Consider the following 27,220-nt stretch of genomic DNA (forward strand, 5'->3'; position numbering starts at 1 on the left):
GTGTTAGCAACATTTCTCCTGTCATTCTTCACTTAGTAAACTTAAGAATTACTAGCATACTGGTCTGTCTCATTATGCCAGATTCCACAAATGGGGATATATCTAAGATAAGATAAAATTATTAAATATATTAAAAGAGATATATTAAATATATTAAAAGAGAGGGAAGCAGGCTCCCTGCTGAGCAGAGAGCCCGATGTGGGACTCGATCCCAGGACCCTGAGATCATGACCTGAGCCGAAGGCAACGGCTTAAACCACTGAGCCACCCAGGCGCCCCTTTAACTTATTTTTTAATGGGAAGGTAAAATCAATGGACAGGTAACAAAGTAATAATCACAAGGCTCAATTGCAAATACAATCAAGACCTGTCAGTAGATCTCAAGGTCTTACCTACAGGAACTCTATGTCAGATACTACCTCCAAACCTCATCTAGTATGCTAGATTAACCAGACAGAGGGTGAAGGCAAGGGTTGCAAAAATCTACATTCCCATTCCCAATCTGTACGTGATGATCTAGTCCTCATGGTTAGACCTTCTGCATCCCTTCCTCCACTTTATTGGGGATTTTTGGCTTAAATGATCATACGATAGTGAATATTTACAAATCTAGAATAGCACAGCAAGTAATGATACCAAACTGCTACATTTTATGCTCCAAAAACAAACCCACAATCTATAGATTATGGCTGTATCTATTTCTGAAACGTCGGTATTTTTTCACCAATGTTCCCATTACTTGGTAATATGTTGCTGATTTTCACTGGTGAAAGTTTTTTTTTAACTTATTTTTATTTATTTATTTATTTTTTTTAATTTGACAGGCAGAGATCGTAAGTAGGCAGAGAGGCAGGCAGAGAGAGAGAGAGGGAAGCAGGCTCCCTGCTGAGCAGAGAGCCCGATGTGGGACTCGATCCCAGGACCCTGAGATCATGACCTGAGCCGAAGGCAGCGGCTTAAACCACTGAGCCACCCAGGCGCCCCTTTAACTTATTTTTTAATGGGAAGGTAAAATCAATGGACAGGTAACAAAGTAATAATCACAAGGCTCAATGGTTCCAAGAGATGTATGTCTTTCATGAGACAAGTATGTGGCAAACCTTCCTGAGAAAAGAGAGAAATACTCAAGGAACTGGTTCTCATTCCCTAGGACCTGGCTTCAAAGCCACATTGACTGTTAGCGAGAAACTTGACACTGTTTGTTATTCACTGATTTCGATCCATCAAGAGAAAAGTTAGGGGGAATCACAAGAATTAACGGAGTCTGAAAACAAGTAAGGGAAAGGAATTAACTAAGGCATGCTTTTAAATGTCTCAAATCACTAAACTATAAAAATCCACCTGGCAAGAAACAAACAAGGGAAAGAAATTCCATGATTTTCCAGAATGACAGAAAAGAGAACGATGTTCAAGTTTTCAGTATTATGAATTTTAGTTAGTGAAGGATTTCAGAATAATGTATGGTTAATTAAAATACTACAAATCGTGCATTAACATTTAATCACTCCTTTCTATAGTTTTCATGGATGTGCTTAATTTGCTGTGCAAACCTTAATACATTAATATATGTCTTCTCAAAATAACTCAATATCCAGTAACCACTCACTACGCCAAGATTGATTATGCTTCTACATGAATAGCTAGTAATAAAAGAACTTATTATTAGCATGCAGAGGTGCAATTCATTTTCATGTTATGGAATAATATGACAGGAACGGTAAACCATAAATCCATTTTGAGAATTTACCTCTTGTATGTCTCCCACCATAAATGGACTTAACCCATTCCTGCCACATCGCATTAAGTACTGAACTACAGATTTTCACTTACTTAAACAATTCAACAAGCTCCTAAAGTTTAAATTAGAAGACGATTCATTCCAAAAACCTCCAAATAAATGCTACATGGCAAAGAAAGAGCCCTCCAGGAAAAGGGAAACAACTGGAAATTCATTTGAAATATGAAGTCTATCTAATCTCTAAGCATAAATACAAAAGGAAAAAAATGAAAGAAAATATCAAATGTTCTTGCCTTAATGATTGCCTGTAAGTATACAGAAAGCCAAACATTTATAAAAGCCCCAACTAAAACATGAAAGCTGCCACCAGAGCTAGCCCATTTTGAACTACTATATTGTATAAATCATCAGATTTGTGAGAGATAGTCACCTTAACTTCATGAGAATTCTATATACTAAATCTAGGCAAATTGGTTTTAGTTGTTGTCTGAGTAATTTTTTTTTAAAGATTTATTTATTTATTTGACAGACAGAGATTACAAGTAGGCAGAGAGGCAGGCAGAGAGGGAGAGAGGAGGAAGCAGGCTCTCCGCCGAGCAGAAAGCCCGATGCGGGGCTCGATCCCAGGACCCTGAGATCATGACCTGAGCTAAAGGCAGAGGCTTTAAACCGCTGAGCCACCCAGGCACCCTTGTCTGAGTAATTTAATCTACATTTGACTAACTCTGCTTTAGGGTCAGCATGGCAAAGGAGTGGAACCATGACCTTGTCAGTCTTAAGAGTCTTTGTGTCTTCCCTCAGAATCCTTCTTGAGCTTCCTTTCTGTTTAAAATGTTGAGGTCTAGGTCCTTTCCTCCATTTCTTCCATGTCTGAAGGCTTCTGTAGATCAGGCTTTTTTTTTTTTTTTTTTTTTTTTTTTTTTTGAGACTTCGTTTATTTATTTGACATTCTAGAGAGGAAACCATTCTGTGACCCTGAGGATTAGGCTACTCAAGTGGGGAATGTGGCCCAGAGCCCTGACCTTGCTCAACTGCTAAACCAAACCCAAATCACAAAAGGAACACAAACCCTCCTTGTGTAAGTCACTTTCATTTGGGTATTATGTTACTTTCAACTAAAGATCTTCACTAAAATAACAACGAAAATTGTTTCATACTCTTCAGTCCTTGTGACCTGGCTTGTCCACTATGATGAAAGCACCACACAAACAGCAAATGAATTTATAGAGTTAAAAAGAGCAAATTCCATTGATAAACACTTCTGAAGTTAGAAAAGACTAGAAGTTAGAAAATAAGACAAAGAAATTAAGAGAATTTCCTTTGGAAATATGATTCAGGGGAAAGCCTTCTCAATGCAAATTTTCTAACATCAGAAATACTCAAGACTAGTCTTCTCTCCACCCTAAACAAACAAACAAACAAACAAAAAACAAAACCTATCATCAAAAAAGCCTTGTCCTAATAAGAAAGGCGTTACTCAAAGGCCTGCATGAGCTATCTCACTCACAGTAACCAGACCCCATACAACCCAGGCAGGTGAACTACATGTCTGTCTGGCTAAGACTTATCTGTCTTTTATTTTTTCTTACTTAATGACCAGTTTTTAGTTAGGGCCCTCACCATCTTTCAAGTTTCAAAGAAGAAAAAACATAAACTACTTTCATTTTTAAGTTTACCCTCTGCAGTCTTCTTTCCCACACATGATTCTTTACAAATTTTCCAAAACTTTTTATTACCTCTTCCACTTATTTTTTACTAAAAACTTTAATTTTTAATTGTTTCTCTCATATGCTCTAGTGTTCCCCTAACAAGGCTAACATTTCAACCATTCCACACTCTTTCCCCACATTCATTTGTATTTCTTCTCACAGGCCTATTTAAAATTGCTATCCAATTTCTTTTTCCATTTTGTTCTCTCCTCATCAGAAACGATCTTGAGGATGGTTTTCTGCACCTGAAGGTAACTGAAAATACAGAGTCCCCTTAAGTATTTTTAACTGTACATACTGCCAGACCAGCAATATACCAGGAGTTTGTTTTGTTAAAAATGCTAGTCTTGGTCTCTTCTGTGTTTGACCACCTGATGCCATGGTGCAAGCCTGGGTGGCTCAGTCATTAAGCATCCACCGTCAGCTTGCGTCACGATCCCAGGGTCCTGAGACCGAGGCCCGCATCACGCTCCCTGCTTGGTGGGAAGCCTGCTCCTCCCTCTCCCATTCCCCCTGCTTGTGTTCCCTCTCTCACCATGTCTCTCTCTGTCAAATACATAAATAAAAACTTAAAAAAAAAAAAAGATGAGCCCTCCTCTTTCTGATTATTGAATACTGGGTTGCTCTAAGTTGATTTTGCTCCCTAGCAAGCTGAAAAACTACCAGACTGGGTGGCACTCTAATTATGTGCCAGAATCAGAACCCAGGTCAGACAAAGATACAATCTGTCCACCTCTATCTCAGGCGACCGTAAGGTGTCTATAGCTTACAGTGTTAACAGACAGAGTCCCTACAAATCAGTTCCCTCATCTGAACTCCATGGACAGAGAATAAACCTGGAAGTAGAAACTTAAGTAACAGAACTCAGGAATAAGAGATTAAGTATGGGGCCTGCCATACCACTCATTCTAAAAAATACCTGTAATAGAGTTCAGTTGGTTTCTTAAGCCACCCACATTTATGGTCTCTTAGATCTGGGGTAGTTTTATTTGTTTTATTTATTTATTTACTCAGATCTAGGGTATTTTAAGGAATAATTTTATTTCAAATAGGAAAGAGTTGCAGGACGATATATGGGAAATATATTATAGTGTCATTCTATTTAAAAAAAACCTGAGTAATGGGCGCCCGGGTGGGTCAGTTGGTTGAGCATACAACTCTTGGTTGTGGCTCAGGTCGTGATCCGGGGTCCTGAGATGGAGCCCCACATCTGGCTCTGTGCTCAGAATGGAATCTGCTTAGGTTTCTCTCCCACTGCCCCTCCCCTGGCTTGCTCACTCTCTCTCAAATAAATAAATAATTCTTAAAAACAAAAACAAAAAAAACAGTAATTTCCCAAAGTCACAAGTTCATTAGCAAAAAGGGAAAACAAAGAACATCTGATGTGTATATCTCCTACAGATCAGCTCTCCAGAACTTCTTGTGGTCTGACTTGTAATGTCCCCAATTCATGAGCCATGTTTTATACCAAATTCTTCATCATCTCCATATAACTATGTTGACTGTTTCCTGCAAATAGGCTCACCAAATCCTAGTATCTCCCCATGGCTGCTTATGGAACATCAAATGGGACTGTATTGGGAAGAGAAGCTTGTGCATCAGGAAGCTTGGAGCAGTATTGGTCACCAGGATTGGGACCATAGTTAAGAACCCATTCCTACAGGTGGTATTCTAAAATACATGGAGTTATAAAACTTGTTGGTGCAGAGGAAAAGCAGATTAAATGAATGAAGTAAGCCTGGCCAGATATGAACCAACAATAGGAATTGAGTAATCACACAGACTTTAATAAAGGTGTCGTTTCTAAAAATAGAAGTATAATTCCAATTCATTGTACCTACTTCAAATATAACCTAATTAAACTATCATTCCTAAATTGTGATAAAATAACAATTTTTGCTCAAAAGGATGAGGCCCATCGAAGCATCAGGCAACACTAGAGAAAATATACCCCCAAAATCCTTTCCCTTGCTAAATCTGGAACAAATCCAGAACAAATGTCCACCTTCCCTGATTCAGTACAATGCCTGTCCTTTCTGGGAAACATGCTCCTATGAAGGATAAAGTCTGGGAACCATTTAAAAATGCACAACCTACCAAAATATTCTGAAATTTTTAATAATAGGGTGAAAATAATTTTTACCATGCTTGAATAAATTACCTAAAGGGATTTTGTCTCATGTCTTTATAAAATTCCCCTTGGGGATAAAAATAAGCTTGAAAAGTTTCAGTCAACAGTATAAACTGGGAGTTTGTGTTAAATAAGCCATTGAAAACTGCAGTTTAAAATGAAATTACCATCTCAGCCATTACCACAGGGCTCCATAGTACATTTACAATAATATTTTGTAATAATATCATATTCAAGTAATTTATACATTGTTTTCATTTTTAAATTTAACTAACATGTTGCAGATCTGAGGAAATCAAGCATACATCCTATTTCTCTTTCATTTTCCAAGCCCAGGTAATAATATGGCAATAATTATCAATATTCTTGGGATGATAAAACACAAAATTATTAGTAAAAGGACTGACCAGCAGATATGACATTCTCTTAAGTTCTTTAATTTTTAAAATATACTTAAAAAAAACCCACAGTATAACCTAATAATTATAGTTGAGTTGCTCCCAAAACTGTATCTTAGCTCTGTTAAGCTTGGAGCCTTATATTAGTGAAAAGCAAGAGAGCAAAAAGAGAAAAAGACAGAAAGAAAGATTCTCATTAAGTAAGAAGGGAATTTAAAAAAAAAAAAAATTCAGGAGAGCACTTACTGTGTCAGCAAAGAGATCATCATTCTTCTACTCATGTGACAGAGATTTACCAAGTAATTACTGCATGCCAGGTCAAGACAAGAATATACAGAGAAAAGAATTTCTGGTCTCATGGATAATACAAACAAAACTCACAAGCACATATGCATGCAAAAACCCAAAGACACACGCACGCATACACACATTTTAAAACAAGGAATTATAACACTGCAGTTTGAAACATAATGAGGGGACATACAGGATGCTCTGAGGCAGTGGAGACCAAGCCAGGTTTGTGGGTGTTAAAAAAGAGAAAAAAAAAAAAAAAACTGAAGAAAGCAGCATCTAGGATAAGAACTGAAGTGTGTGTAGGTGCTAGCCAGTCTAGCCAGTCTAAGGGGAAAGAAAGAGAAGAGAATTTCTAAGCATATGTAAAATGAGACATCACTCAGTTTTAGATATTGAAAGCAGTTCTTTTTGGACTGAGGATAGAAATCGAAGCAGGAGTGACAAGAACAGGAATAAAAAGAAACACAAATGAAGAAATTGTATTTAAACAGAAGTGGTCAAAAGTTGCTCTAAAAAAGTGCTGGCAATCTCTGCTTATGCTTTCCTGCATTGCTAACATACTCATTTGAGATATTAATTTTTGCATTATCTAGAACTTACAAATTAGTAATGAAATCAATTCTTGCTCCAGAGCCTACATAATGTCTCAATTATTGCATAGGGCATATTTATACTAACCAATGATTTGTTGCTTATCTGAACTTCAAATATGCCTGGGTGTCCTCAATTTTGTTTTTTTTATTAAACCTAGCAATCATGATCAGATAGCAGTCAAGGAAGGATATTTGAAGAGTCAACTAAGTTGCACAAGAGTAATAATAGCTATGTTTGGTACCAATATTCCAGTGCCAGTTCAACAAATAGGAAGTTCATAATGTTTTAAGAAACTTTAATGAAGATCCTTTTGCCCAATGTTATATTAAAGCTCATATATTCCCTTGAACACTGGTAACTGAGAAGAATAGTTTCATTGAACACAGTCAAGCAAAATTATTTTCTAAAGAAAATATAGATTATTTATAGGTGATATGAAAAGACATTTATTTTCTCTACATATACATGTACAAATATATATAAGAATGAATATAAAATGTATGTATCTTATGCCCCTTATTATGAATATGAAATATTACTGATTTAAGCATATGAAAATAAAAATATTATTTCCTATTGGTTACTGTATATCAAAACATTTATACACACTCTTAGAAAACTAATAAAAATCTTCATCCTTGAAATCCCATAACAAGAACTGCTACTTGACAACAGTTTCATAAAAAGACTATTGCAGCATATAACTACTACTTATTACTAACGAATTTTGGAAGATGAGGCAGGCAAAAAAGAAATATACAAACTGGACTTTTTTTTTAAGATTTTATTTATTTATTTGACAGAGATCACAAGTAGGCAGAGAGGCAGGCAGAGAGAGAGGAAGGGAAGCAGGCTCTATGCTGAGCAGAGAGCCTGATGCGGGGCTCGATCCCAGGATCCTGGGATCATGACCTGAGCCGAAGGCAGAGCCTTTAACCCACTGAGCCACCCAGGTGCCCCCAAACTGGACTTTTTTTTTTATATATATATATTTTTTATTTATTTGACAGAGAGAAATCACAAGCAGGCAGAGAGGCAGGCAGAGAGAGAGGAGGAAGCAGGCTCCCTGCGGAGCAGAGAGCCCGATGCGGGGCTCGATCCCAGGACCCTGAGATCATGATCTGAGCCGAAGGCAGAGGCTTTAACCCACTGAGCCACTCAAGTGCCCCCAAACTGGACTTTTTTAAAAAGGAGAAATATTTAATCATTCAACAAATATTTACCTAATATTTAAATGTCCAAGATACTGGGAATATATATGTGAGTAAGACTGACATCATCCCTATCCTCACAGAGTTTTCTACCTATTGGAGAAATCAGACAAAACATACAGAAATATACATAGAACAGTTACAAATGGTGATAAGTGCTCTGAAAGAAAGAAACAGGTAAAGCATGAAGAAGGTGGAGCAAAGGGCAGGTACTTTAAAAAAAAAAAGAGTCAGGAAAGTTCTCTGAGACAGCAGAAACATGATAACATAGAGGCTCTAAGACATAATGGAGCCATAGCATTAAAAGAGCAGCATCACCCTATGCAGAAAGAGAGACCTATGCAAAGACCCTAAGGTCAGGAGGAACCCAGTTCATTCAAGAAACTGAAAGAAAAACTCTGTGACTTGAGTATGATGCTTAAAAGGACCAGGCACTAGATGCCAGTGTTTGGGGACAAAACAGGATATGGTTAAGAGTTTTAATTTTATTCTAAAATCCATCAAGAGCAATTACAGTCTTTTTAAAATAATTTCTTTATTTTTAGAATTCCAGTATAATTAACATACGGTGTTATATTACTTTTAAGTGCACAGTATAGTATTTTGACAATTCTATACATTACTTATGTTCACCGTGATTAACTATACTCTTAATCCCATTCATCTGCTTCATCCATCCCTCCACCCACCTTCAATAACCACCAGTTTGGTCTCTATATTTAAGAGTCTGCTTTTCTGTTTGTTTCTTTTTCCTATTTGTTTTGTTTCTTAAATTCCACCTATGAGTGGATTCATATGACATTTGTCTTTCTCTGATTTATTTCACTTATCATTATACTCCTAGCTCCATTCATGTTGTTACAAATGTCGAAATTTCACTCTTCTGTATGGATGAGTGATACTCCATTGTATATAAATACTACCTCTTCTTTATCCATTCATTTACTGATGAATACATGGGTTGTGGCCATATTTTAGCTTCTATAAATAATTCTGCAATAAATATAGGGGTGCACATACCTTTTCAAATCAGTGTGTATGTATTCTCTGAGTAAATACTGAATTATATGGTTATTCTATTCTCAATTATTTGAGGAATCTCCATAATGTTTTCTACAGTAGTTTCACCAGTCTGTATTCCTACTAATAGTATGCAAGGGTTACTTTTTCTCCCCATCCTCACCAACATTTGTTTCATGTATTTTTGATTATAGCCATTCTGACAGGTGAGAGATGATATCTCCTTGTAGTTTTGATTTGCATTTCCCTGATGATTAGTGATGCTGAGCATCTTTTCATGTGTCTGTTGGCCATTTGAATGTCTACTTATCATTTGAAAAGATCTTCTTCCATTCAGTAGGTAGAGTTTTAGTTTTGTTAATTGTCTCCTTCAGGGTGCAGAAACTTTTTATTTTGATGTAGTTCCAATATGTTATTTTTGCTTTTGTTTCCCTTGCCTCAGGACACATATTTAGAAAAATATTACTATGGTCGATGTCAGAGAATTTACTGTCTGTGCTCTCTTCTAGGATTTTTATGGTTTCAGGTCCACACTTAAGTCTTTAATCCATGTTGAGTCCATTTTTATGCATGCTATGAAAAAGTGGTCCATACATTCTTTTGTATGTAGCTATGCAGGTTTCCCAACATCATTTGTTGAAGAGACTTTCCCATTACATATTCTTGCCTCCTTTGTCATGGATTAATTAACCATAAAATCATGGGCTTATTTCTGGGCTATATACTCTGTTCCACTGATTTATGGGCATATTTTTTTTTCCAGTGACATACCGCTTTGATTATTACAGCTTTGTAACATATCAGAAAACTAGGATTGTGATACCACCAGCTTTGTTCTTCTTTTTCAAGATTACTTTGGCTATTGGGGATCTTTGGGGTTCCATATAAATTTTAGAATTATTTCTGCTAGTTCTGTGAAAAATGCTGTTTGTATTCTGATAGGAAATGCATTGAACCTATACATTGCTTTCTGTGGTATGGACATTTTAAGATTTCTTTTTCCTAACCATGAGCATGGAATACCTTTCCATTTGTTTGCATCAGCTTCAATTTCTTTCATCAGTGTTTTATAGCTTTCAGAATACAGATCTTTCACCACCATTGTTAAGTTTATTCCTAGGTATTTCATTATTTTTGGTGCAACTACAAACAGGATTTTTTAAAAATTTCTCTTCCTGCTGCTTCATTTTTAGTGCATAGAAATGCAATATATTTCTGTATATTGATTTTGTATCCTGTGACCCTGCTGAATCCATTTATTAGTTCTAGTAGTTTCTTTGTGGAGTCCTTAAGGTTTTTTATGTATAGTATCATGTCATCTGCAAACAGTGAAAGCTTTACTTATTCCTTACCAATTTTGATACCTTACAGTTCTTTCTCTTGTTCAACTGCTATGACTAGGACTTCTACTACTATGTTGAATAAAAGTGGTAAAGCAAGACATCCCTGTTTTGTTCCTGATCTTAGAGGAAAAGTTCTCCCTTATTTCTCATTGAGTGTGATGCTAGCTTGGGTTTTTCATATACGGCCTTTATTATGTTGAGTTATGTTTCTTCTAACACTACTTTGTTGAGGGTTTTTAATTATGAATGGATGTGATACTATGTCAAATGCTTTTTCTTCCTCTATTGGAAATTATTATGGCTTCATATTCTTTCCATTGATGTGATGTGTCATGTTGATTGGTTTGCAAATTTTATTTTAAAGATTCTATTTATTTGAGAGAGAAAAATTCGAGAGAGAGAGCACAAGCAGAGGAGAGGTGTAGAGGAGCAGGGAGAAGCAGACACCCCGCTGAGCAGGGAGCCCAATACAGGACTTAATCCCAAGATCCTGGGGTCATGACTTGAGACAAAGATGGACACTTAACCGACTGAGCCACTCAGGGCTCCTGAGTTGCAAATATTAAACCAGACTAGCATCCCAGGAATAAATGCCACTTGACTGTGGTGAATGATTTTTTTTAAAAAAAGATTTTATTTATTTATTTGACAGAGAGAGAAATCACAGGTAGGCAGAGAGGCAGGCAGAGGGAGGGGGGAAGCAGCCTCCCCGCTGAGCAGAGAGCCCCAGGTGGGCCTTGATCCCAGGACCCTGAGATCATGACCTGAGCCTAAGGCAGAGGCTTTAACCCACTGAGCCACCCAGATGCCGGAATGATTTTTTTAATGTATTGTTGGATTCCGTTTCTTATATTTTGCAGAGGATTTTTGTATCTATGTTCATCAGAGATACTGGCCTGTAATTTTCTTTTCTTAGAGTATCTTGATCTGATTTTGGTCTCAGGGTAATGCTGGTATAGGAGAATGAATTTGGAAGCATTCCTTCCCATTTCTGGTTTTTAGAACAGTTTGAAAAAAACATGTATTAACTCTTTTTCAAATGTTCAGTCAAATTCACCTGTAAAACTCTGAACATTTGTTCGTTGGGAATTTCTTGAATTTTATTGTTGGTTATCAATTTTTTGAAATTTTCTATTTCTCCCTGATTCAGTTTTGGGAGGTTGTATGTTTCTAGGAATGTGTCCATTTCTTTTAGGTTGTCTAATTTGTTGGCATAAAATTTTTTTTTTCCCATTTTATTTATTTTTTCAGCGTAACAGTATTCATTCTTTTTGCACAACACCCAGTGCTCCATGCAAAACGTGCCCTCCCCATTACCCACCACCTGTTCCCCCAACCTCCCACCCTTGACCCTTCAAAACCCTCAGGTTGCCCCAACCTCCCACCCCTGACCCTTCAAAACCCTCAGGTTGTTTTTCAGAGTCCATAGTCTCTTATGGTTCGCCTCCCCTCCCCAATGTCCGAGACAAACCATAAATGACTCTTAATTTCACAAAACAAACTGGGGGTTCCTGGGGGGAGGTGGGATTGGGAGAGGGGGCTATGGCATAAAATTTTTTATAAAATCTTTTATAATCCTTTATATTTCTGTGGTGTCAGTTATTTCTGCTCCTCAATTTCTAGTTTTGTTTGAGTTTTCTCTCTCTCTCCTCCTGTGTCTCTTTCTTTAGTGAGTCTGACGAAAGGTTTATCAATTTAGTTGATCTTTCCAAAGAAACAGCTCCCGGTTTCATATTTCTGTTATATTGCTTATTTCTGCTCTACTGATTATTTTCTTCCTTTTACTAGCTCTGGGTATTTTTTGGTGTTTTTCTAGCTCCTTTAACTTAAATGTTAGGTTGTTTGAGATTTTTCTGGCTTCTTGAGGTAGGCCTGTATTGTTATAAACTTCCCTCTACAGAAAAACTTATGTTGTATCTGAAAGATTTGGAGCATTGTGTTTTCATTTTCCTTTGTCTCCATGTAATTTTCGATTTCCTCTTTGATTACTTAATTAACGCACTCATTGTTTAGTAGCATGTTATTTAACCTCTGTATATTTGTGTTCCTTCCAGATTTTTTTCTTGTGGCTGTTGTCTAGTTCTACATCATTGTGATTAGAGATGATGTATACTATGATTTCAGTGTTTTTTAATTTTTTGAGATCTGTTTTATGGCTGTATATGTGATCTGTTCTGAAGAATGTTCCATGTACACTTGAAAAGAAAGTGTATTCTGCTGCTTTAGGGTGGACTGCTCTGAATGTATCTGTTAAGATCCACCTGGTCCAATGTGTCATTCAGAGCCACTGTTTCCTTACTGATTTTTTTTGTTTGGATGATCTATCCATTAATGTAAGTGGATGCTGAAGTCTCCTACTACTATTGTATTACTATTGATTACTTCCTTTAGGTTTGTTAATAGCTACTTTATGTATTTGGGTGCTCTCATTTTGGATGCATAAATATCTATAATTTTATATCTTCTTGTTGGATTGTTTCCTTTATGATAATGAATTGTCCTTCTTTGTCTTTTGTTACAGTATCTGTTTTAAAGTCTATTTTGTCCAATATAAGCATTGCTATCCTGGAATTCTTTTTACTTCCATTTGTATGACAAATGTTTTCCATTTCCTCACTTTCTTTTTTTCTTTAAAGATCTTATTTATTTTAGAGAGAGAAAGTGCATGAGTAGGGGGAGGAGCAAGGGGAGAAGGAGATAATTTCAAGTGACCCTGTGCTGAATGCAGAGCCCAACACAGAGCTCCATCTCATGACCATGAGATCATAACCTGAGTTGAAACTGAATCAGATGCTTCACCCAGGTGCCCCCATGTCTTCAATCTTGCATGTCTTTAATCTGACATGAATCTCTTATTCAGCATATTGATAGGTCTTTCTTTTTTATCCATTCCATCACCCTATGTATTTTGGCTGGAACATTTAGTCTAATTACACTCACAGTAATTACTGATAGTTGTGTACTTATCGCCATTTGTTACTTATTTTACAGTTGTTTTTGTAGTTCCTCTCTGTTCCTTTCTTCTCTTCCCCTTTCTTTGTGATTTGCTGGCTTTCTTTAATAATAGACTGGGATTCCTTTCCTTTCTCTTTTGCATGTCTATTACTTGTTTTTTGATTTGTGGTTACCATTAGGTTTTATATAAAATCTTAAGCATATAACAGTCTATATTGAGCTACTTAAGTTTGAACCCATTCTAAAAACACTAAATTTTTACTCCTGTTCCCCTCACACACATTTGAGGTATATAGTGTCATACTTTACAACCTTTTATTTTATATATCTCTGGACTGATTTTTTTTTTTTTTTTTTTTTTTAGATATACTTAATTTTACTACTTTTGTGCTTCCTACTTTTCTTATTCCTGCATCTGGTCTTTCTATTCCATTCAAAGAGTCCTCTTTAACATTTTTTGTAAGGCTGGTTTAGTAGATATGGATTCCTTTAACTTTTCTTTGTCTAGGAAACTCTTTATCTCTCTTTCTCTTCTGAATCATAGCTTTGCTGGATAGAGTATTCTTGGCTGCAGGTTTATTTTCCTTTCAGCACTCTGAATATATCATGCCACTTTCTTCTGGCCTGCAAAGTTCCTGCTGAAAAATCAGCTAATAGCCTTATGAGGTTTTCCTTGTATGTAACAGTTTTCTCTTGCTGCTTTTAAGATTCTCTCTTTATCACTACTTTTTGCCATTTAAGTACTGTATGTCTTGATGTAGACCTCCTTGGGTTGATTTGTTGGGGACTCTGTATCTCCTGGATCTGGACTTCTGTTTGCTTCTCTAGATTAGAGAAGTTTTCACCTATCACTTATTGCCAAATAATTTTTCTGCCCCTTTCTTTATGTTCTTCTTCTGGGATCTCTATGATATAAATGTTATTCACTTGGTTTCACTGAGTTCCCTTAATCTATTTTCATTTTTTATTAATCTTTTTTTTCTTTCTCCTGTTCAGCTTGATTGTTTTCCATTATCTGTCCTCCGGGTTGCTTATTTGTTCTTCTGCTTCCTCTAGTCTACTGCTTATTCCATTTAGTATATTTCTCATTTCAGTTATTGAGTTCTTTGTCTCTGGTTGGTTCTTTTGTATGTTTCTATCTCTTCGCTGCCCTCAGCAAAGTTCTCACTGAGAACTTCCACTCACTCTTCAAGTCCAGTGAGTATCTTTATGATCACTACTTTGAATTCTCTAACAAGCATATTACTTATGTCCATTTTATTTAGTTCTCTTGCTGTGAATTTGTCTTGTCCTTTCATTTGGGATATATTCCTCTGTCTCCTCTTTTTGTGTAACTCTATGTCTGTTTTTATTGTGTTAGGAAAGTCAATTGCATATCCTGCTCTTAAAAGTCATGGCCTTATGAAGAAGAGGTTCTGTGTTGTCCTGTAGTGCAATATCCCTAGTTCACTAGAACCTGGAATTTCAGGGATATCTCCTATGTCTGTTGCATGTACCATGCTATTGTGATTGAGCCACATTTTCCTTCTGCCTAGTTGTCTGCAATGGCTTTCTCTGCCTGTTGTGGGCAGGGTATGGTCCCTGTGCTGTTAGTGAGCCAGTGTGGGGCCACCAAAGGGTCACACCAGCAATTACTAGAGCTGCTGTTGCACTGAACTGTAGGTGTTCTCTCTGCAATGTCCTCTGGGAAGCTTTGGTTGTTGGGCAAGACCTGCAGACAGACCAGATGTCTACACCCAGCACACTGCTGGGGCTGCAGTCAAACTGTTACATATATCCTTGGCAGGAGTCACTTTGGGGTAATGCTGGTTTCTTTCAGGGCTGCGAGCACAATGCCATGGTGGTGGTTCTGCTTTGGAGCACTCCTTTGCAGGCTGGGTTGGATGGGCAGGGTGGGTCCACAGGAGAGTACAAGGGCAGGACACACTGTTAGCAAGCTATGTGGAGAGTGTCTATGCTTCCCTCATTCCTACAGCTGGTAGGGTTTCTAGGCTTGGGGCTGAGGAAGGGAAATGTCGACTGTAATTTCTTTTGTTCTTAGAGAATGCTCCCAAAGATCCCTGCTTCTCCAGCACATGTTCTGAGATTAGTAAATAAATCTTCTTTCCATGTATCCCAGGAATTTTTCTGTTGATTTATGCTATATCTCAGCAGCACTATTTGTTAAGCTGTCTCTTTAAATGCAGTTTCGTAATGTCCTCTGGCTCTCCCAGAGCCAAGCCTCTGAGTTTTAAAGTTCCATGTGTTAAAACCAATGAACGTTAAGCCCCTCTGGTTTTGAAAGTCAAATGTTTTGGGGGTTTGAATTCTCAGTGTAGTCACCCATGCCTGAGGTGCTTGGTGTCTGCTCCTCTCCCTTCTCTGTGCTTACACCATCCCTCCCTCCGATGGACAGTCTTATGGGTTACCTTGGTTCCTGATGGTCTTCGACCTTCCTAACCTCTTTGATGTGACTTTTTCTCTATGTTTAGCTGTGGAAAGTCTGTTCTGCCAGACACTTTCTGGGTTATTTACTTATTTACACTGATGTGGATGTTGCCTAAGTGTATCCATGGGATGAGTTGAATTCAGGATCCAGTCATCTTCTATAGGAGTCTTGTACCACTCATCATAGCTTGCATAGTCCAGCAAGAAGAAGGAAGATTTCCTCTTCTTGGCAACAGCAAGCTTCCTAATTGCATGGTCTTAAAGTGGAAAATTATATGATCAGATTATACATTGTTTTCAATGATCATTCTGACTGCCATTTAGAGAATGTATAGGACGTGAGCAAAACTGGGACTGGTGGATTATTTAGTAAGTGACCATGTCGGGTTTTGGTGTAAAAGGACTTGGGTTTAGAACCAGGACTTTAGCAGCAGAGATGGAGAGAGGAGGGCATATTTGAGAAAAGAGAAACCAAGGAGAATTCCTAGGTGTGAGACAAGGGTTCAGGGAAGAGATGTAGGCTGAAGATACAAAATTGTCAGTATATTGACAATACTTAAGGCCAAGAGATAGTAGAATCGACTGGAGGAAAATGCAGAAAAAAGAAAAGAGGAGTCCCAACTCTAAGCCCTGAAAAACACAAACATTTAAAGCTGAGGTAGATAAATAAGATAAAGCACAGACGGCAAAGTCACAGCCAGGAAGCCAAGACAGCCAAATTACGGAAGGACTCAGAATTATGTCAGAATGAAAGAAAAATAGCTGGTTAGGTTTCCTATGACTTTTCCTGGCCTTCTTTCCTTCTTAATTATGTGAAAACAAAGCATATCTTTTGTACTTTTAACAGGATGACAAGAAACAGAAAAGCAGGTGTGCTGCCATGCCCCAATCCTAAATCTCAGATCTCTGACAAGCTTTAATTAGTTTGCTAGTTCAGGGCTCCTGAGTAAGTGCAATTCTGTCACTTTGTAGGCATGCTCACGCTTGGTAAAGTGGATTTTTTGGTCACTAGCTCAGATAAAGTTTCTACACTTTCCAAAGTAGTTTTGAGCAATTTTGTTAGCTAACCTCCTACAATTTCTTGCTTGAAATTTTTGAATTAGTATGCATAATACTTTGCTCATTGTCCAGTTTTAAGCACATAAAAATCATTATTCTTTCCTGAAATTAATTTTTAAATTTAGTTTTAAGTACCTTTTTCTCATTTAAAATAGTTGCTGTTCACTGAAATGGAAAGTGCAAGAGGAAAAATATTTTTAAGTTTTGATTTTGTGGGCAAACAGAATAAAACAAACAGTTATTGTGAAGTTTGAGAATTCACATGCATTAACCACTTAATAGGGAAAATAGGTTTTTAGTTTAATTTATTCATTTGAATGTTAAGGAATTTGTTTACGTCATGTTTGCATGCAGCAAATATCTGGTGTGAACAAGAATTATGTGACGCAAACAAGAAAAGGAACTAATTCCTGACTGTACAAATATATTCAGTTCTCTTCGGCTTGCTTCTTTTCCTCTTTTCTGTTTGTTTGTTTCAAGTTTTTATTTAAATTCCAGTTAGTTAACATATACTGTAATACTGGTTTCAGGAGGAGAATTTAATGATTCATCACTTATGTATAACACCCAGTGCTCATCACAAGTGCCCTCCTTAAGCCCCATCACCCATTTAACTCACCGTTCTGCCCCCACGTACCTCCCCTCCAGCAATCTCAGCTTGGAATCTATAGTTAAGAGTTTACCCCTTCCCCACCTTCAGTTTAATCCATTACTCTCTTCCCATTTTACTCTATCAATTCTCTATGGTTGATGTACTAGCAACTTGCCAATTCAATATTTTCAGCCCATGTTTACCTTAGGAACAGCAGACTTATTCCGTCTAATTCAAGCAAGGCCTTTTATTATGTGGTCTAAGTCTCTCTTTTTTCGTCTATAAAATGGAGAAAATAATATTGACTTGACCAAGTTGACCCAAGGAGTAATGAAAACTCTTAGAAACATCTAAGATACTTTCAGATACATAGTAACTACTCAAGAAATATTAGGATTTCTCCTCCTTTTCTCCTTAGAGGCTCTGGGTTATCTGGGTTAGTTCTGTGCTAATGGAGAAGAGCTCCAACTAAAACAAGAGCAGTAAAAACTGTCCAAAGCAATGACTAAACTCTATGGAAAGTAATTTAGAAAATTTAAACTTAAACTATCCATTTAAGCTTAACCATCCATTTAAGCTTAAACCATCCCTACAAGCAGGCCACAAGAAATCAGGATTGGTGAGCTTAATAAAATATGAGGGAAACCGTCCAAAACCCCCTTTCTCATGGAGAACAAAAAATTAATAAACTGAGGTAGCGGGGTGCCTGGGTGGCTCAGTGGGTTAAAGCCTCTGCCTTCGGCTCAGGTCATGATCCCAGGGTCCTGGGATCAAGCCCCACATTGGGCTCTCTGCTCAGCAGGGAGCTTGCTTCCTCCTCTCTCTCTGCCTGCCTCTCTGCTTACTTGTGATCTCTGTCAAATAAATAAATAAATAAAATCTTTTTAAAAAATAAAAATAAAAAAATAAACTAGGTAGCATGTAGAGCAATCATTTCATAGCACCTTAGGACTTCTCCTTTACCTCTACTAAATAAAATTTGTCTTACTAGCATTCATAAAATAATCACGGTGTTTAAGTCAGAGATTATTGAAAGGAATATTTTGATAGAAGAGAAGTTAGTTGCATCATTGTTAATATAGTTGGCTTGTATTCTAAAACCATATTATATCATACTCCTTAACTTCTGTTGTCCTATGCTAATGAGAAGGAAATGGCGGCAGATGTTGTGTGTTAACTGTGACTACTTTTATGCTAAACAAGGTGAAATGATGCCAAGGTGCGTTCAATAATTTGGATTTGCTGTAGTTGATTCTAAAGGTAGGGGGAGCATTGACACATCACATGGTACATGGTAGTGGGTGTTTGCCAAACAGAAAAGACCCAGAGCTAGAGTAGTCACATAATCATTAACATCACATGCAATGATGTAACATCATCCATCAAAGGTTAATTTCAAGTTTTGTTTTTGTGGTTCTGGTACTTATTTTGTAATTTTCTTTATGAATACACATGTGTGCATATATAATTCTATATTTATACTACTTAAGGTCAGGATTTGGGAAAATTTTGTCTTTTTTTTGTTTGTTTGTTTGTTTAAAAGGGCCCCATACATTACTTAAGTTTCAAAACATGGCCAACACAGCTGGCCATAAAACAAAAAGAGCATCATTCTCATCTGGTAGCAGACATAAAAATTTTGAACATAATCCCAAAACAGAAATTAATCTAATCCCACACAATATACTAGTCAATTAAACTCTTATTTCGGAAATGGCAAACACAATAACTACAAAGCAATTTACCATAAAAACTCAATTTGAAGAACTATTTCCAATATAATAACTATTTTAGGTATATGTAGCTACTGTAAAAACAAACAGAATAAAACAAAAAAATGCAGCGCTAAAAAAAGTTCATATTAGGGGATAAAACAATATTTGCAAAACAATAAAAATACTTTATAATCTTTCAATTAAATATTTACATATGTGATAAGTAAGCTTCTAAATCATACCCTTATTATTTCTTTGTAAATCCTATTTTTAATATAAAATAAAGAGATTTTTTTAAATAAAAAGTTATGGTATTTTATGTAGTTCATTCATGCAAAACTTCTATTAAAGACAGATAAACTACAACATTTTTTCAGACACGGAATATAGCATTCAAAAATTAAAATGGGATTGTATGAAAATATTAAATAATAAAAACATGAAAAATACTTGGAAACAGAGTAATCAAGCTATATATAACATTGATCAAAGAAATAAACCAGTTTAAAGGAATTCAAAGCTTTTGCTTTTAGCACATCCTTTACTATTTATACAATTTAAACCCTTTAACAAAGGTATACAATTTATTGTAATATTGTAGTGTCACCATGGAAACCACCCAACTATGTTAATATTTGAACCTCATGAATAAACCATGAATTAAGGTAGTTCTCAATAATGATATGCTCCAGACAGATGGGTACCATGAGACCTCATTTTATGCTTTCAATCTTCTGGTAGATTCGTACAGAAAATACTCTACCTTAGAAACTATGTAAGACAGAGTATGGGATAACATAAGGGGCACACTCTAGCTTAAGCCTTAGAAGTTACTTCATTTCTGAGTAACAGTTTATTTCCAGAATAATTTTCAGTTTAAATCCCCTGATTTTAAATTTAAATCTCATGATTTCCTAATTTTAAATGCACCAAGGAAATTAACTATAGTTGTGAGTCACACAGATGACTCCTTTAAGAAGATTAATATATTTTTAAAAAAGAGAAAATCAAGGTTTTTTTTTTTTTTTTTTTTTTTTTTTTTTCCTTCTTAAAGATTTTATTAAAGGTCTTTACGGATTGAAATGCAGCCTCCAGATCCAGCTGCCGGAGAGACCCTGTTACGCTGTGGGTACTGGCTGTGGCATAGCAGGCGGCTCTGGCTTCCCACCCTTCTGTTCCGAGATGGGGGTGGTGGGCAGTATCTCATCTTTGGGTTCCACAATGCTCACATGATCCGGCAGGGGCTTCTTAGGGCCAATCTTACCACTTGGGTCCCAGGGAAGCATGATCTTCACTTTGATGCCCAGCACACCCTGTCTGAGGAGCACATGGCGCACAGCAGTGTCAACGTAGTAGTTAACAGGGTCCCCACTGTGAATCATCAGGCCATCCACAAACTTCATGGATTTAGCCCTCTGTCCTCGGAGTTTCCCAGATACCACGACCTCACAGCCTTTGGCCCCACTCTCCATGATGAACCGCAGCACACCATAGCAGGCCCTCCGCACAGCAAGGCCTCCTAGGAGTTTGTAACGCAGAGACTCTGCCTGGGCAATAGCACACAGACCTCTTGTAGCCACCTTTTCAGCATAAAGCTCTACACTGCCCTCGGGGAAACCAAATCTCTTCTGAACCACAGCAGTTAATTCTCGGATCCGCCGGCCCTTCTCACCAAGAACATTCTGTGTCCTGGTGGCCAAGATAATGATTTCTGTCCTTGTGGGTGTAACTCGGACCTCAACCCCGGAGTAGCCATCTTCAGCCAGCTCCCGAGTGAGGAACTCGTTCAGTTCAGCTTTGAAGATGCCATCAGCGACAAACTTCCTCTTCTTAGAAATCTGCACCGCCATCTTGCCGCCGCGCGCCCCGGAAAGAAAAGCAAGGTTTTTTTTTTTTTTTTTTTAATTTAACAATATTCTTAGGTGTATGAAGTTCTAATTATTTAGGTTTTGAAATAGTTAATTTTTTTTTAAGATTTTATTTTTATTTATTTTGACAGAGAGAGATCACAAGTAGGCAGCGAGGCAGGCAGAGAGAGTGAGAGGGAAGCAGGCTCCCTGCCGAGTAGAGAGCCCGATGCGGGACTTGATCCCAGGACCCTGAGATCATGACCTGAGCCGAAGGCAGCGGCTTAAACCACTGAGCCACCCAGGTGCCCCTGAAATAGTTAATTTTTGAGGACAATTTTAAAGGACCTAGTTACAGAAGTCACTAGAGCCTAACCTAAAAGAGGCCCATAGACACTACTCAAAATAATACTGGAAATGATTAAAGAAAGGTTCTCTTCTTAGGAGGGTCTTTCCCCATTACACCTATTTAGAACAGCTCATTAAACATCAATGGTGTTCTTTTTTCCAAATGCTTATTGTTATTTAAGTTGCAGATTTATCTTTCTAAAAGGAAATAAGGAACTAAATTTCAGCAAATTCCATTCTATTCTATTGTGATAGACTGAGCTTCATTAGATAGCCTAAATTGAATTCCCAGTAACTTTAGAAGGTCCTGCTTCAGTAATCTTTGAGTAAATGTAACACACAATTTATTCTTTTCTAAACCTGCATTAAAATATTTTTCTAAAGAAAATATCTAATGAATCCCTATTTTACACATGGCACCCATTCTCTAATAACTAGAAAGCCATACCACCAGGTAGTGAAGAACACAGCATTAAGAGCAAACTTGTATCAGGATAACATCAGACACTTCATCAATTACTTTAATGCACCATCTCATGTATTCCTTCAATAATCCTATTGGTTACAAATTATTATCTATAATTTACATTTGGTGAACATTAAGTAACATGTTCAAGTTATCACTGGGGATGCTGTACTTATAATTAAATTAAACCTCCTTGATTCAAAGCTTGTGCATACATAACCTCTACTTCAATGGCATAAAACTAATTACAAATGTTCACATTAAATTATCTATAAGGTTAATATTCATTCTATATAGGAAAAGTAATTATCCTACACATTTTTTCAATTAAAAAGAGAATATTTTCCTGTTTTGATTTCTAGCTGCTTAGAACAAAGTGAAACTTTATTTTTTTAATATTTATCTTCTATCGGGGCACCTGGAGGGCTCAGTGGGTTAAAGCCTCTGCCTTCCGCTCAGATCGTGATCCCAGGGTCCTGAGATCGAACCCTACATGGGGCTCTCTGCTCAGCAGGGAACCTGCTTCCTCCTCTCTCTCTGCCTGCTTCTCTGACTAGTTGTGATCTCTCTCTCTATCAAATAAATAAATAAAATCTTTAAAAAAATATTTATCTTCTATCTAGCTAGCTAACCCCATTCTAATATTGATTTTTTATTACAATATCAGGAAAAGTGTTTTCTATATCTTATTCCTATGTTTGCATGGTACATTCCTCTATTTTAAAAGTTTGATCCCATTTCTATTTGGACTTTTAGTAGAAATAAGTGTAAAATTCTATCAAATGTCTTTTTTTTTTTTTAATACTATGCACTCTTTACTCTTTTCCCTTTGGTAACTTTTTTTTTCAAAACTGTGACACAAAATCACAATTAGCTTACTGACACTGGTTCCAGATGCATAACATTTTCATCACTACAAGAATCTCTCATGGTGCCTTTTTTCTAGCCACACCCACCTCCATCCCATCCTCATTCTGTCTTTAACTATAACCTTTTCTCTGCTTCTATAATTTTGGTATTTCAAAACTGAAACATAAATGGAATCATATAGTATATAATCTTATGTGATTGGCTTTTTTTTTCCCCGCTGGAGATTCATCCAAGTTTTTGCATATATCAATAGTTGCTCTTTTTTATTGCTAAGCTATACTCTCAAATGCCTTTTTAGCATCTAATGGTATAATCAATTGAGCTACTGAAATATTTTTATTTATTTCCTCATAGTAGGCTATCATTATATTTCTTAAAAACTTCCTATTTTGTTACATGTATGCTGACCTTTGAACATACTGCTGGATGGTACTTGCTATATTTTATGAATTTTTGTTTTCTGTTTTTTGTTGCACTTAAACTCAGAAATGATATAGAACCATCATTGTCTTTTTGTTAAAAAAATGCTATTTTAAACTATCTTGAATTTTTAATAATAAAATTATGATTCTTAAAAAATGATCAAGGAGTTGTTTATCTTTTTCTATAGTTGGAATGGTAGTTTAAATAACATTGTGATTATCAGTTCTTTAAATGTCTACTAATATTTAGATATGCATCCATCTGTTCTGATGTTTTTTGATAACAGATCTTTAAATAGCCTTCCAATATTTATATGCCTCATTCCAGTTTTCCAGTTCCTTCTGGATATACTATGGTAATTTAAAGTTTTCTAGAAACTTATTCCCTTCCCTTCCTGTAGGTTTGCATGTTTCATCAGAGTAGAGTTGCATGTAATAGTCTACTATTGCTTCTTTTAACCTCTCTGTTCCTGCAGCTATTTATGCTTTCTTACTCAAAATCCTGCACATTTTTCTTTATATATTTTCCATAATTTGTATGTTGAGGGATTTTTATTGGCTATTTCAAAGAAGAATCAAATTTTGAATTTATTTAATTACTTTAACCTTTGTATTCTATTTTAGTGATTGCAGTTTCCATTGTTAATTAAATTCTGTTCTAGTTTCTTTAGATGTTCTTCTTCTAATTTCTTAAGATGAACCCTTAGTTTATTTTTTTATTTGTTAATAAAAAAGGCATTTAAATCTAACATTTTGTACTGAGCACAGCTTTTATTGGGTGTGTATATTTTGTTAGGAAGACATCGTCTTTTTCATTAACTCATATATACTTTGTATTTCCCTTTGGTTCTAAGAGTTATCTAAGAGTGTTTCTTAATTTCTAATATGTTATTTTTTTAGTTTTCCAATAAAATTGCCTAATCAAGTATTTTAGCTTTCTAATAAAAGTATCACAGGATGCAGCCTATTAAAAATTTTTACTTTTTGGAATTTATAAAACATTTGGGCATCTTGTTCAAGGACTAAACTTTCTAAGATAAATCCTTTCTCATTTGAAATTTCATGATTTCCATAATGTAAAGATTCTCCAAAAAGGATCTTGCCATTTTGACATTATAAGATAATATTCAACCTCATATACATTATGATCAAAATGAAATAGTTTTGTTGGACACTTTAAGTACTTACCAATAATAAATTCCTAATGTCATTTTTCTTATAATAGTGAATGAATTTGACTAAGAATGCTTAATTTCTGGTATTTATTTCATTACTTATCTATCTTTATCAGAAAAACTAAGATGGTTATGAGCATACTACATCACTGAATGCCACTATGAACTTTATTCAGTTTATAAAAGTGTGTGTGTGTGTGTGTGTGTGTGTCACAAATAGGGCCTTGATTTAGTTTTCTTTCTCAGTTCTACCTTTTTAAAAAAATGTTGAACAGGAGTTTATGTCCACTATTTTCTTATCTCTCCTTTCTGATTCATATGCCCTTCAAAAGTCAACAATCATATCAGTCCTATCATTAAGGTTTATTCTAGGTGGAGGGAATGCTTAGTCTTCATAGCAGAGCTATAAAATTAGAGGAAATAATAGAGAAGCTTGTCTAAAAAGTCACATTTTTGAAAGAATCTCTCTCTAAGTCAGGGTAGGAAAACCAAAAAGAAAGATAAGCCATAGAGATAGGAGAAGACATTAAAGGGATGCTAAGACTCATTATAGTGCTAAGTCACTATGTGAAATTCAAGGAGAGTTTTACATATTCTATTGTAGTAAATGAACAAATACAAATTAGACATTTAATTGTCCTAAATTTGATAAATGTTTTTAATGCATTGCTTTTATCTGACAGAATTTAGGTACCTAGACTGAAAAATATGGGGAAAAAATAATTTTTTAAAAAGATTTTATTTATTTATTTGACAGAGATCACAAGTAGCAGAGAGCAGGCAGGGGAGAGCGGAAGCAGGCTCCCTGCTAAGCAGAGAACCCAAGGTGGAGCTCAATCCCAGGACCCTGAGATCATGACCTGAGGTGAAGGCAGAGCTACCCAGGTGCCCCGGAAAAAAATAATTTTTAATTGTAATCTTAGATATGCTATTCTTTTTTTTTTAAAGATTTTATTTATGTATTTGACAGAGAGAGATACGGCGAGAGGGACCACAGGCAGGGGGAGTGGGAGAGGGAGAAGCAGGGTTCCCTCTGAGTGGGGAGCCCAATGTGGGGCTCAATCCCATGATCCTGGGATCATGACCTGAGTTGAAGACAGATGCTTAATAACTGGGCCACCCAGGCACCCTGATATGCTATTCTTTAGAGAAAAGAAATATAAGAGTGAATTAGAAATACATAAAAAGTTTAAGAAATAAAAATTAGTTTATGTGTAATATTTTATTTTCCTATGCCGGATTCATTTATATCTTCCTCCTTGACTTATACAGTGTTGGATAATGGCTAACACAAGCCTGAATATATAGCCATCTAAAACCAGAAAAATGGAAACTATATTTAATCAACATTTACTTTATACCAGTTATTGTGTTTTAATTATTGTGCTTCATTTAATCTGTAAGATAAGGATTAAATATATTGATATGTAAACTGAAAGCAAAATTCTGAGGCTAGAAAAAGGCAATCTGCTTTTAACTAGGCTGAAGGAACTACATTTCAGACCAGACTGACCTGACTCAAAAGTATCTTCTAAGCCAGTCTTTCTCATGCTATCTATGATGAAAAGCCATATTTTTGTTATTCATATTTTTGTATATAATACATCATAAACCAAAGCCCTGTAAAATACAACAAAATGAATGATTCAAAAATTTAAAAAGATAAAAAACATAAGTCTAAAAAAAAAAGTCTAAAATTATTCAACTCAACAGACAAAATTATCCTATAAAAGTCATAAAAATTTAAAAGCGCTTACTCTCGATTTCTGTGCTTATTGCAGACCAATAAAAAACAATTCATGCATAGACTTAGTCTGTGGACCATAATCTGAGTAGCCAACATCTTCCCATATCTAAGTGCCTATCAGTACTAAGTGTTTCTCGAGGAAATTTTCATGGAGCTAACAAGAATCATGATTAACTGAAAAACATACTAAATCTAATGAAACGTTTCAACAATTACATACAAGGATACCATTTCCTACATCCGAAAACTTGTGAGTGTGTTATCTTCAGTCACAAAGGGACTTTGCAGATGTGAGTAGTTTAAAGGTCTCAAGAGGGAGAGATTATTTTAGAATATCTTAGAATATCTGGGTGGCTCCAATGTCCTCATTAGAGAGAAGTCGGAGAGTTAGAGGAGAAGGTAAGATGGTATAAGCTGGAGTCAGACAGAGTTGAAAGTGGAATGCTGCTGGCTTTAAAGAAGGATGAAACCCCCACAACCAAGAAATGCAGGGGCCCACCATATACTGAAAAAGGAGAGGAATATCCTCCTTACAGAACATAGCCCTACCACACTTTGATTCTTAATTCTGACCTCTGAAACTACAGAATAGTAAGTTTGTGTTTCTTTAACCTTCTCAGGGTGTAGTAATTTGTTATAGTGGCAATTGGAAACATACATTCTAGGGAGTAGGGTGCTGCTATTACAAACATCTTAAAAAGTGGAAGTGGCTTTGGAATTGATAATAGACAGATATCAAAAAAATTGAAAGAATGTTAATAGAGAAATCCAAGATGGCCTTGCACTGACTCCTAATTAAAATAGGGATAATAAAGGCCTTGCTTGTAAGGACTCAGAAGGAAGTGAGGAACAGTGAGAGAAAGCCTCTATCATCTGAGAGGATATCTAAATCATTATAAGAAGACTGAAGTAACACAGATGTTAAAGGAGATGCTAGAGAAGGCTCAGAAAAAAAGTGAACGTGTTATTGGGAAATGCAAGAGAGAGTGAGTGAAAGCTTGGACGAATTGTATCTTACAATTATATGGAAATCAGAATTGTACAGGATGAACCTAGATACTTAGTCAAGGAGTTTTCCAAGCACGGTGTGGAAGGAGGGCCCTGGTTTCTTCTTCCTGCTTATAGTAAAATGTGAGAAGAAAGAAAGAAATTGAGAGAA

General features: G+C 36.2%; 2 protein-coding genes across 4 annotated transcripts in view; both read right to left on the reverse strand.

Moving 5' to 3' along the window:
• The window catches only part of CTNNA2 (catenin alpha 2), a 1,143,090-nt gene that overhangs the window by 976,998 nt on the left and 138,872 nt on the right, over positions 1-27,220 (reverse strand). The window lies entirely within an intron of this gene.
• On the reverse strand, positions 20,228-21,062 carry LOC123925744 (40S ribosomal protein S3). Its single transcript, XM_045979226.1, has one exon. It carries the CDS (start codon positions 21,034-21,036, stop codon positions 20,305-20,307), a length of 732 nt encoding a protein of 243 aa, XP_045835182.1. The 5' UTR covers positions 21,037-21,062; the 3' UTR covers positions 20,228-20,304.

The sequence above is a fragment of the Meles meles genome, chromosome 15, assembly GCF_922984935.1.
Source record: "Meles meles chromosome 15, mMelMel3.1 paternal haplotype, whole genome shotgun sequence".
NCBI lineage: Eukaryota > Metazoa > Chordata > Mammalia > Carnivora > Mustelidae > Meles > Meles meles.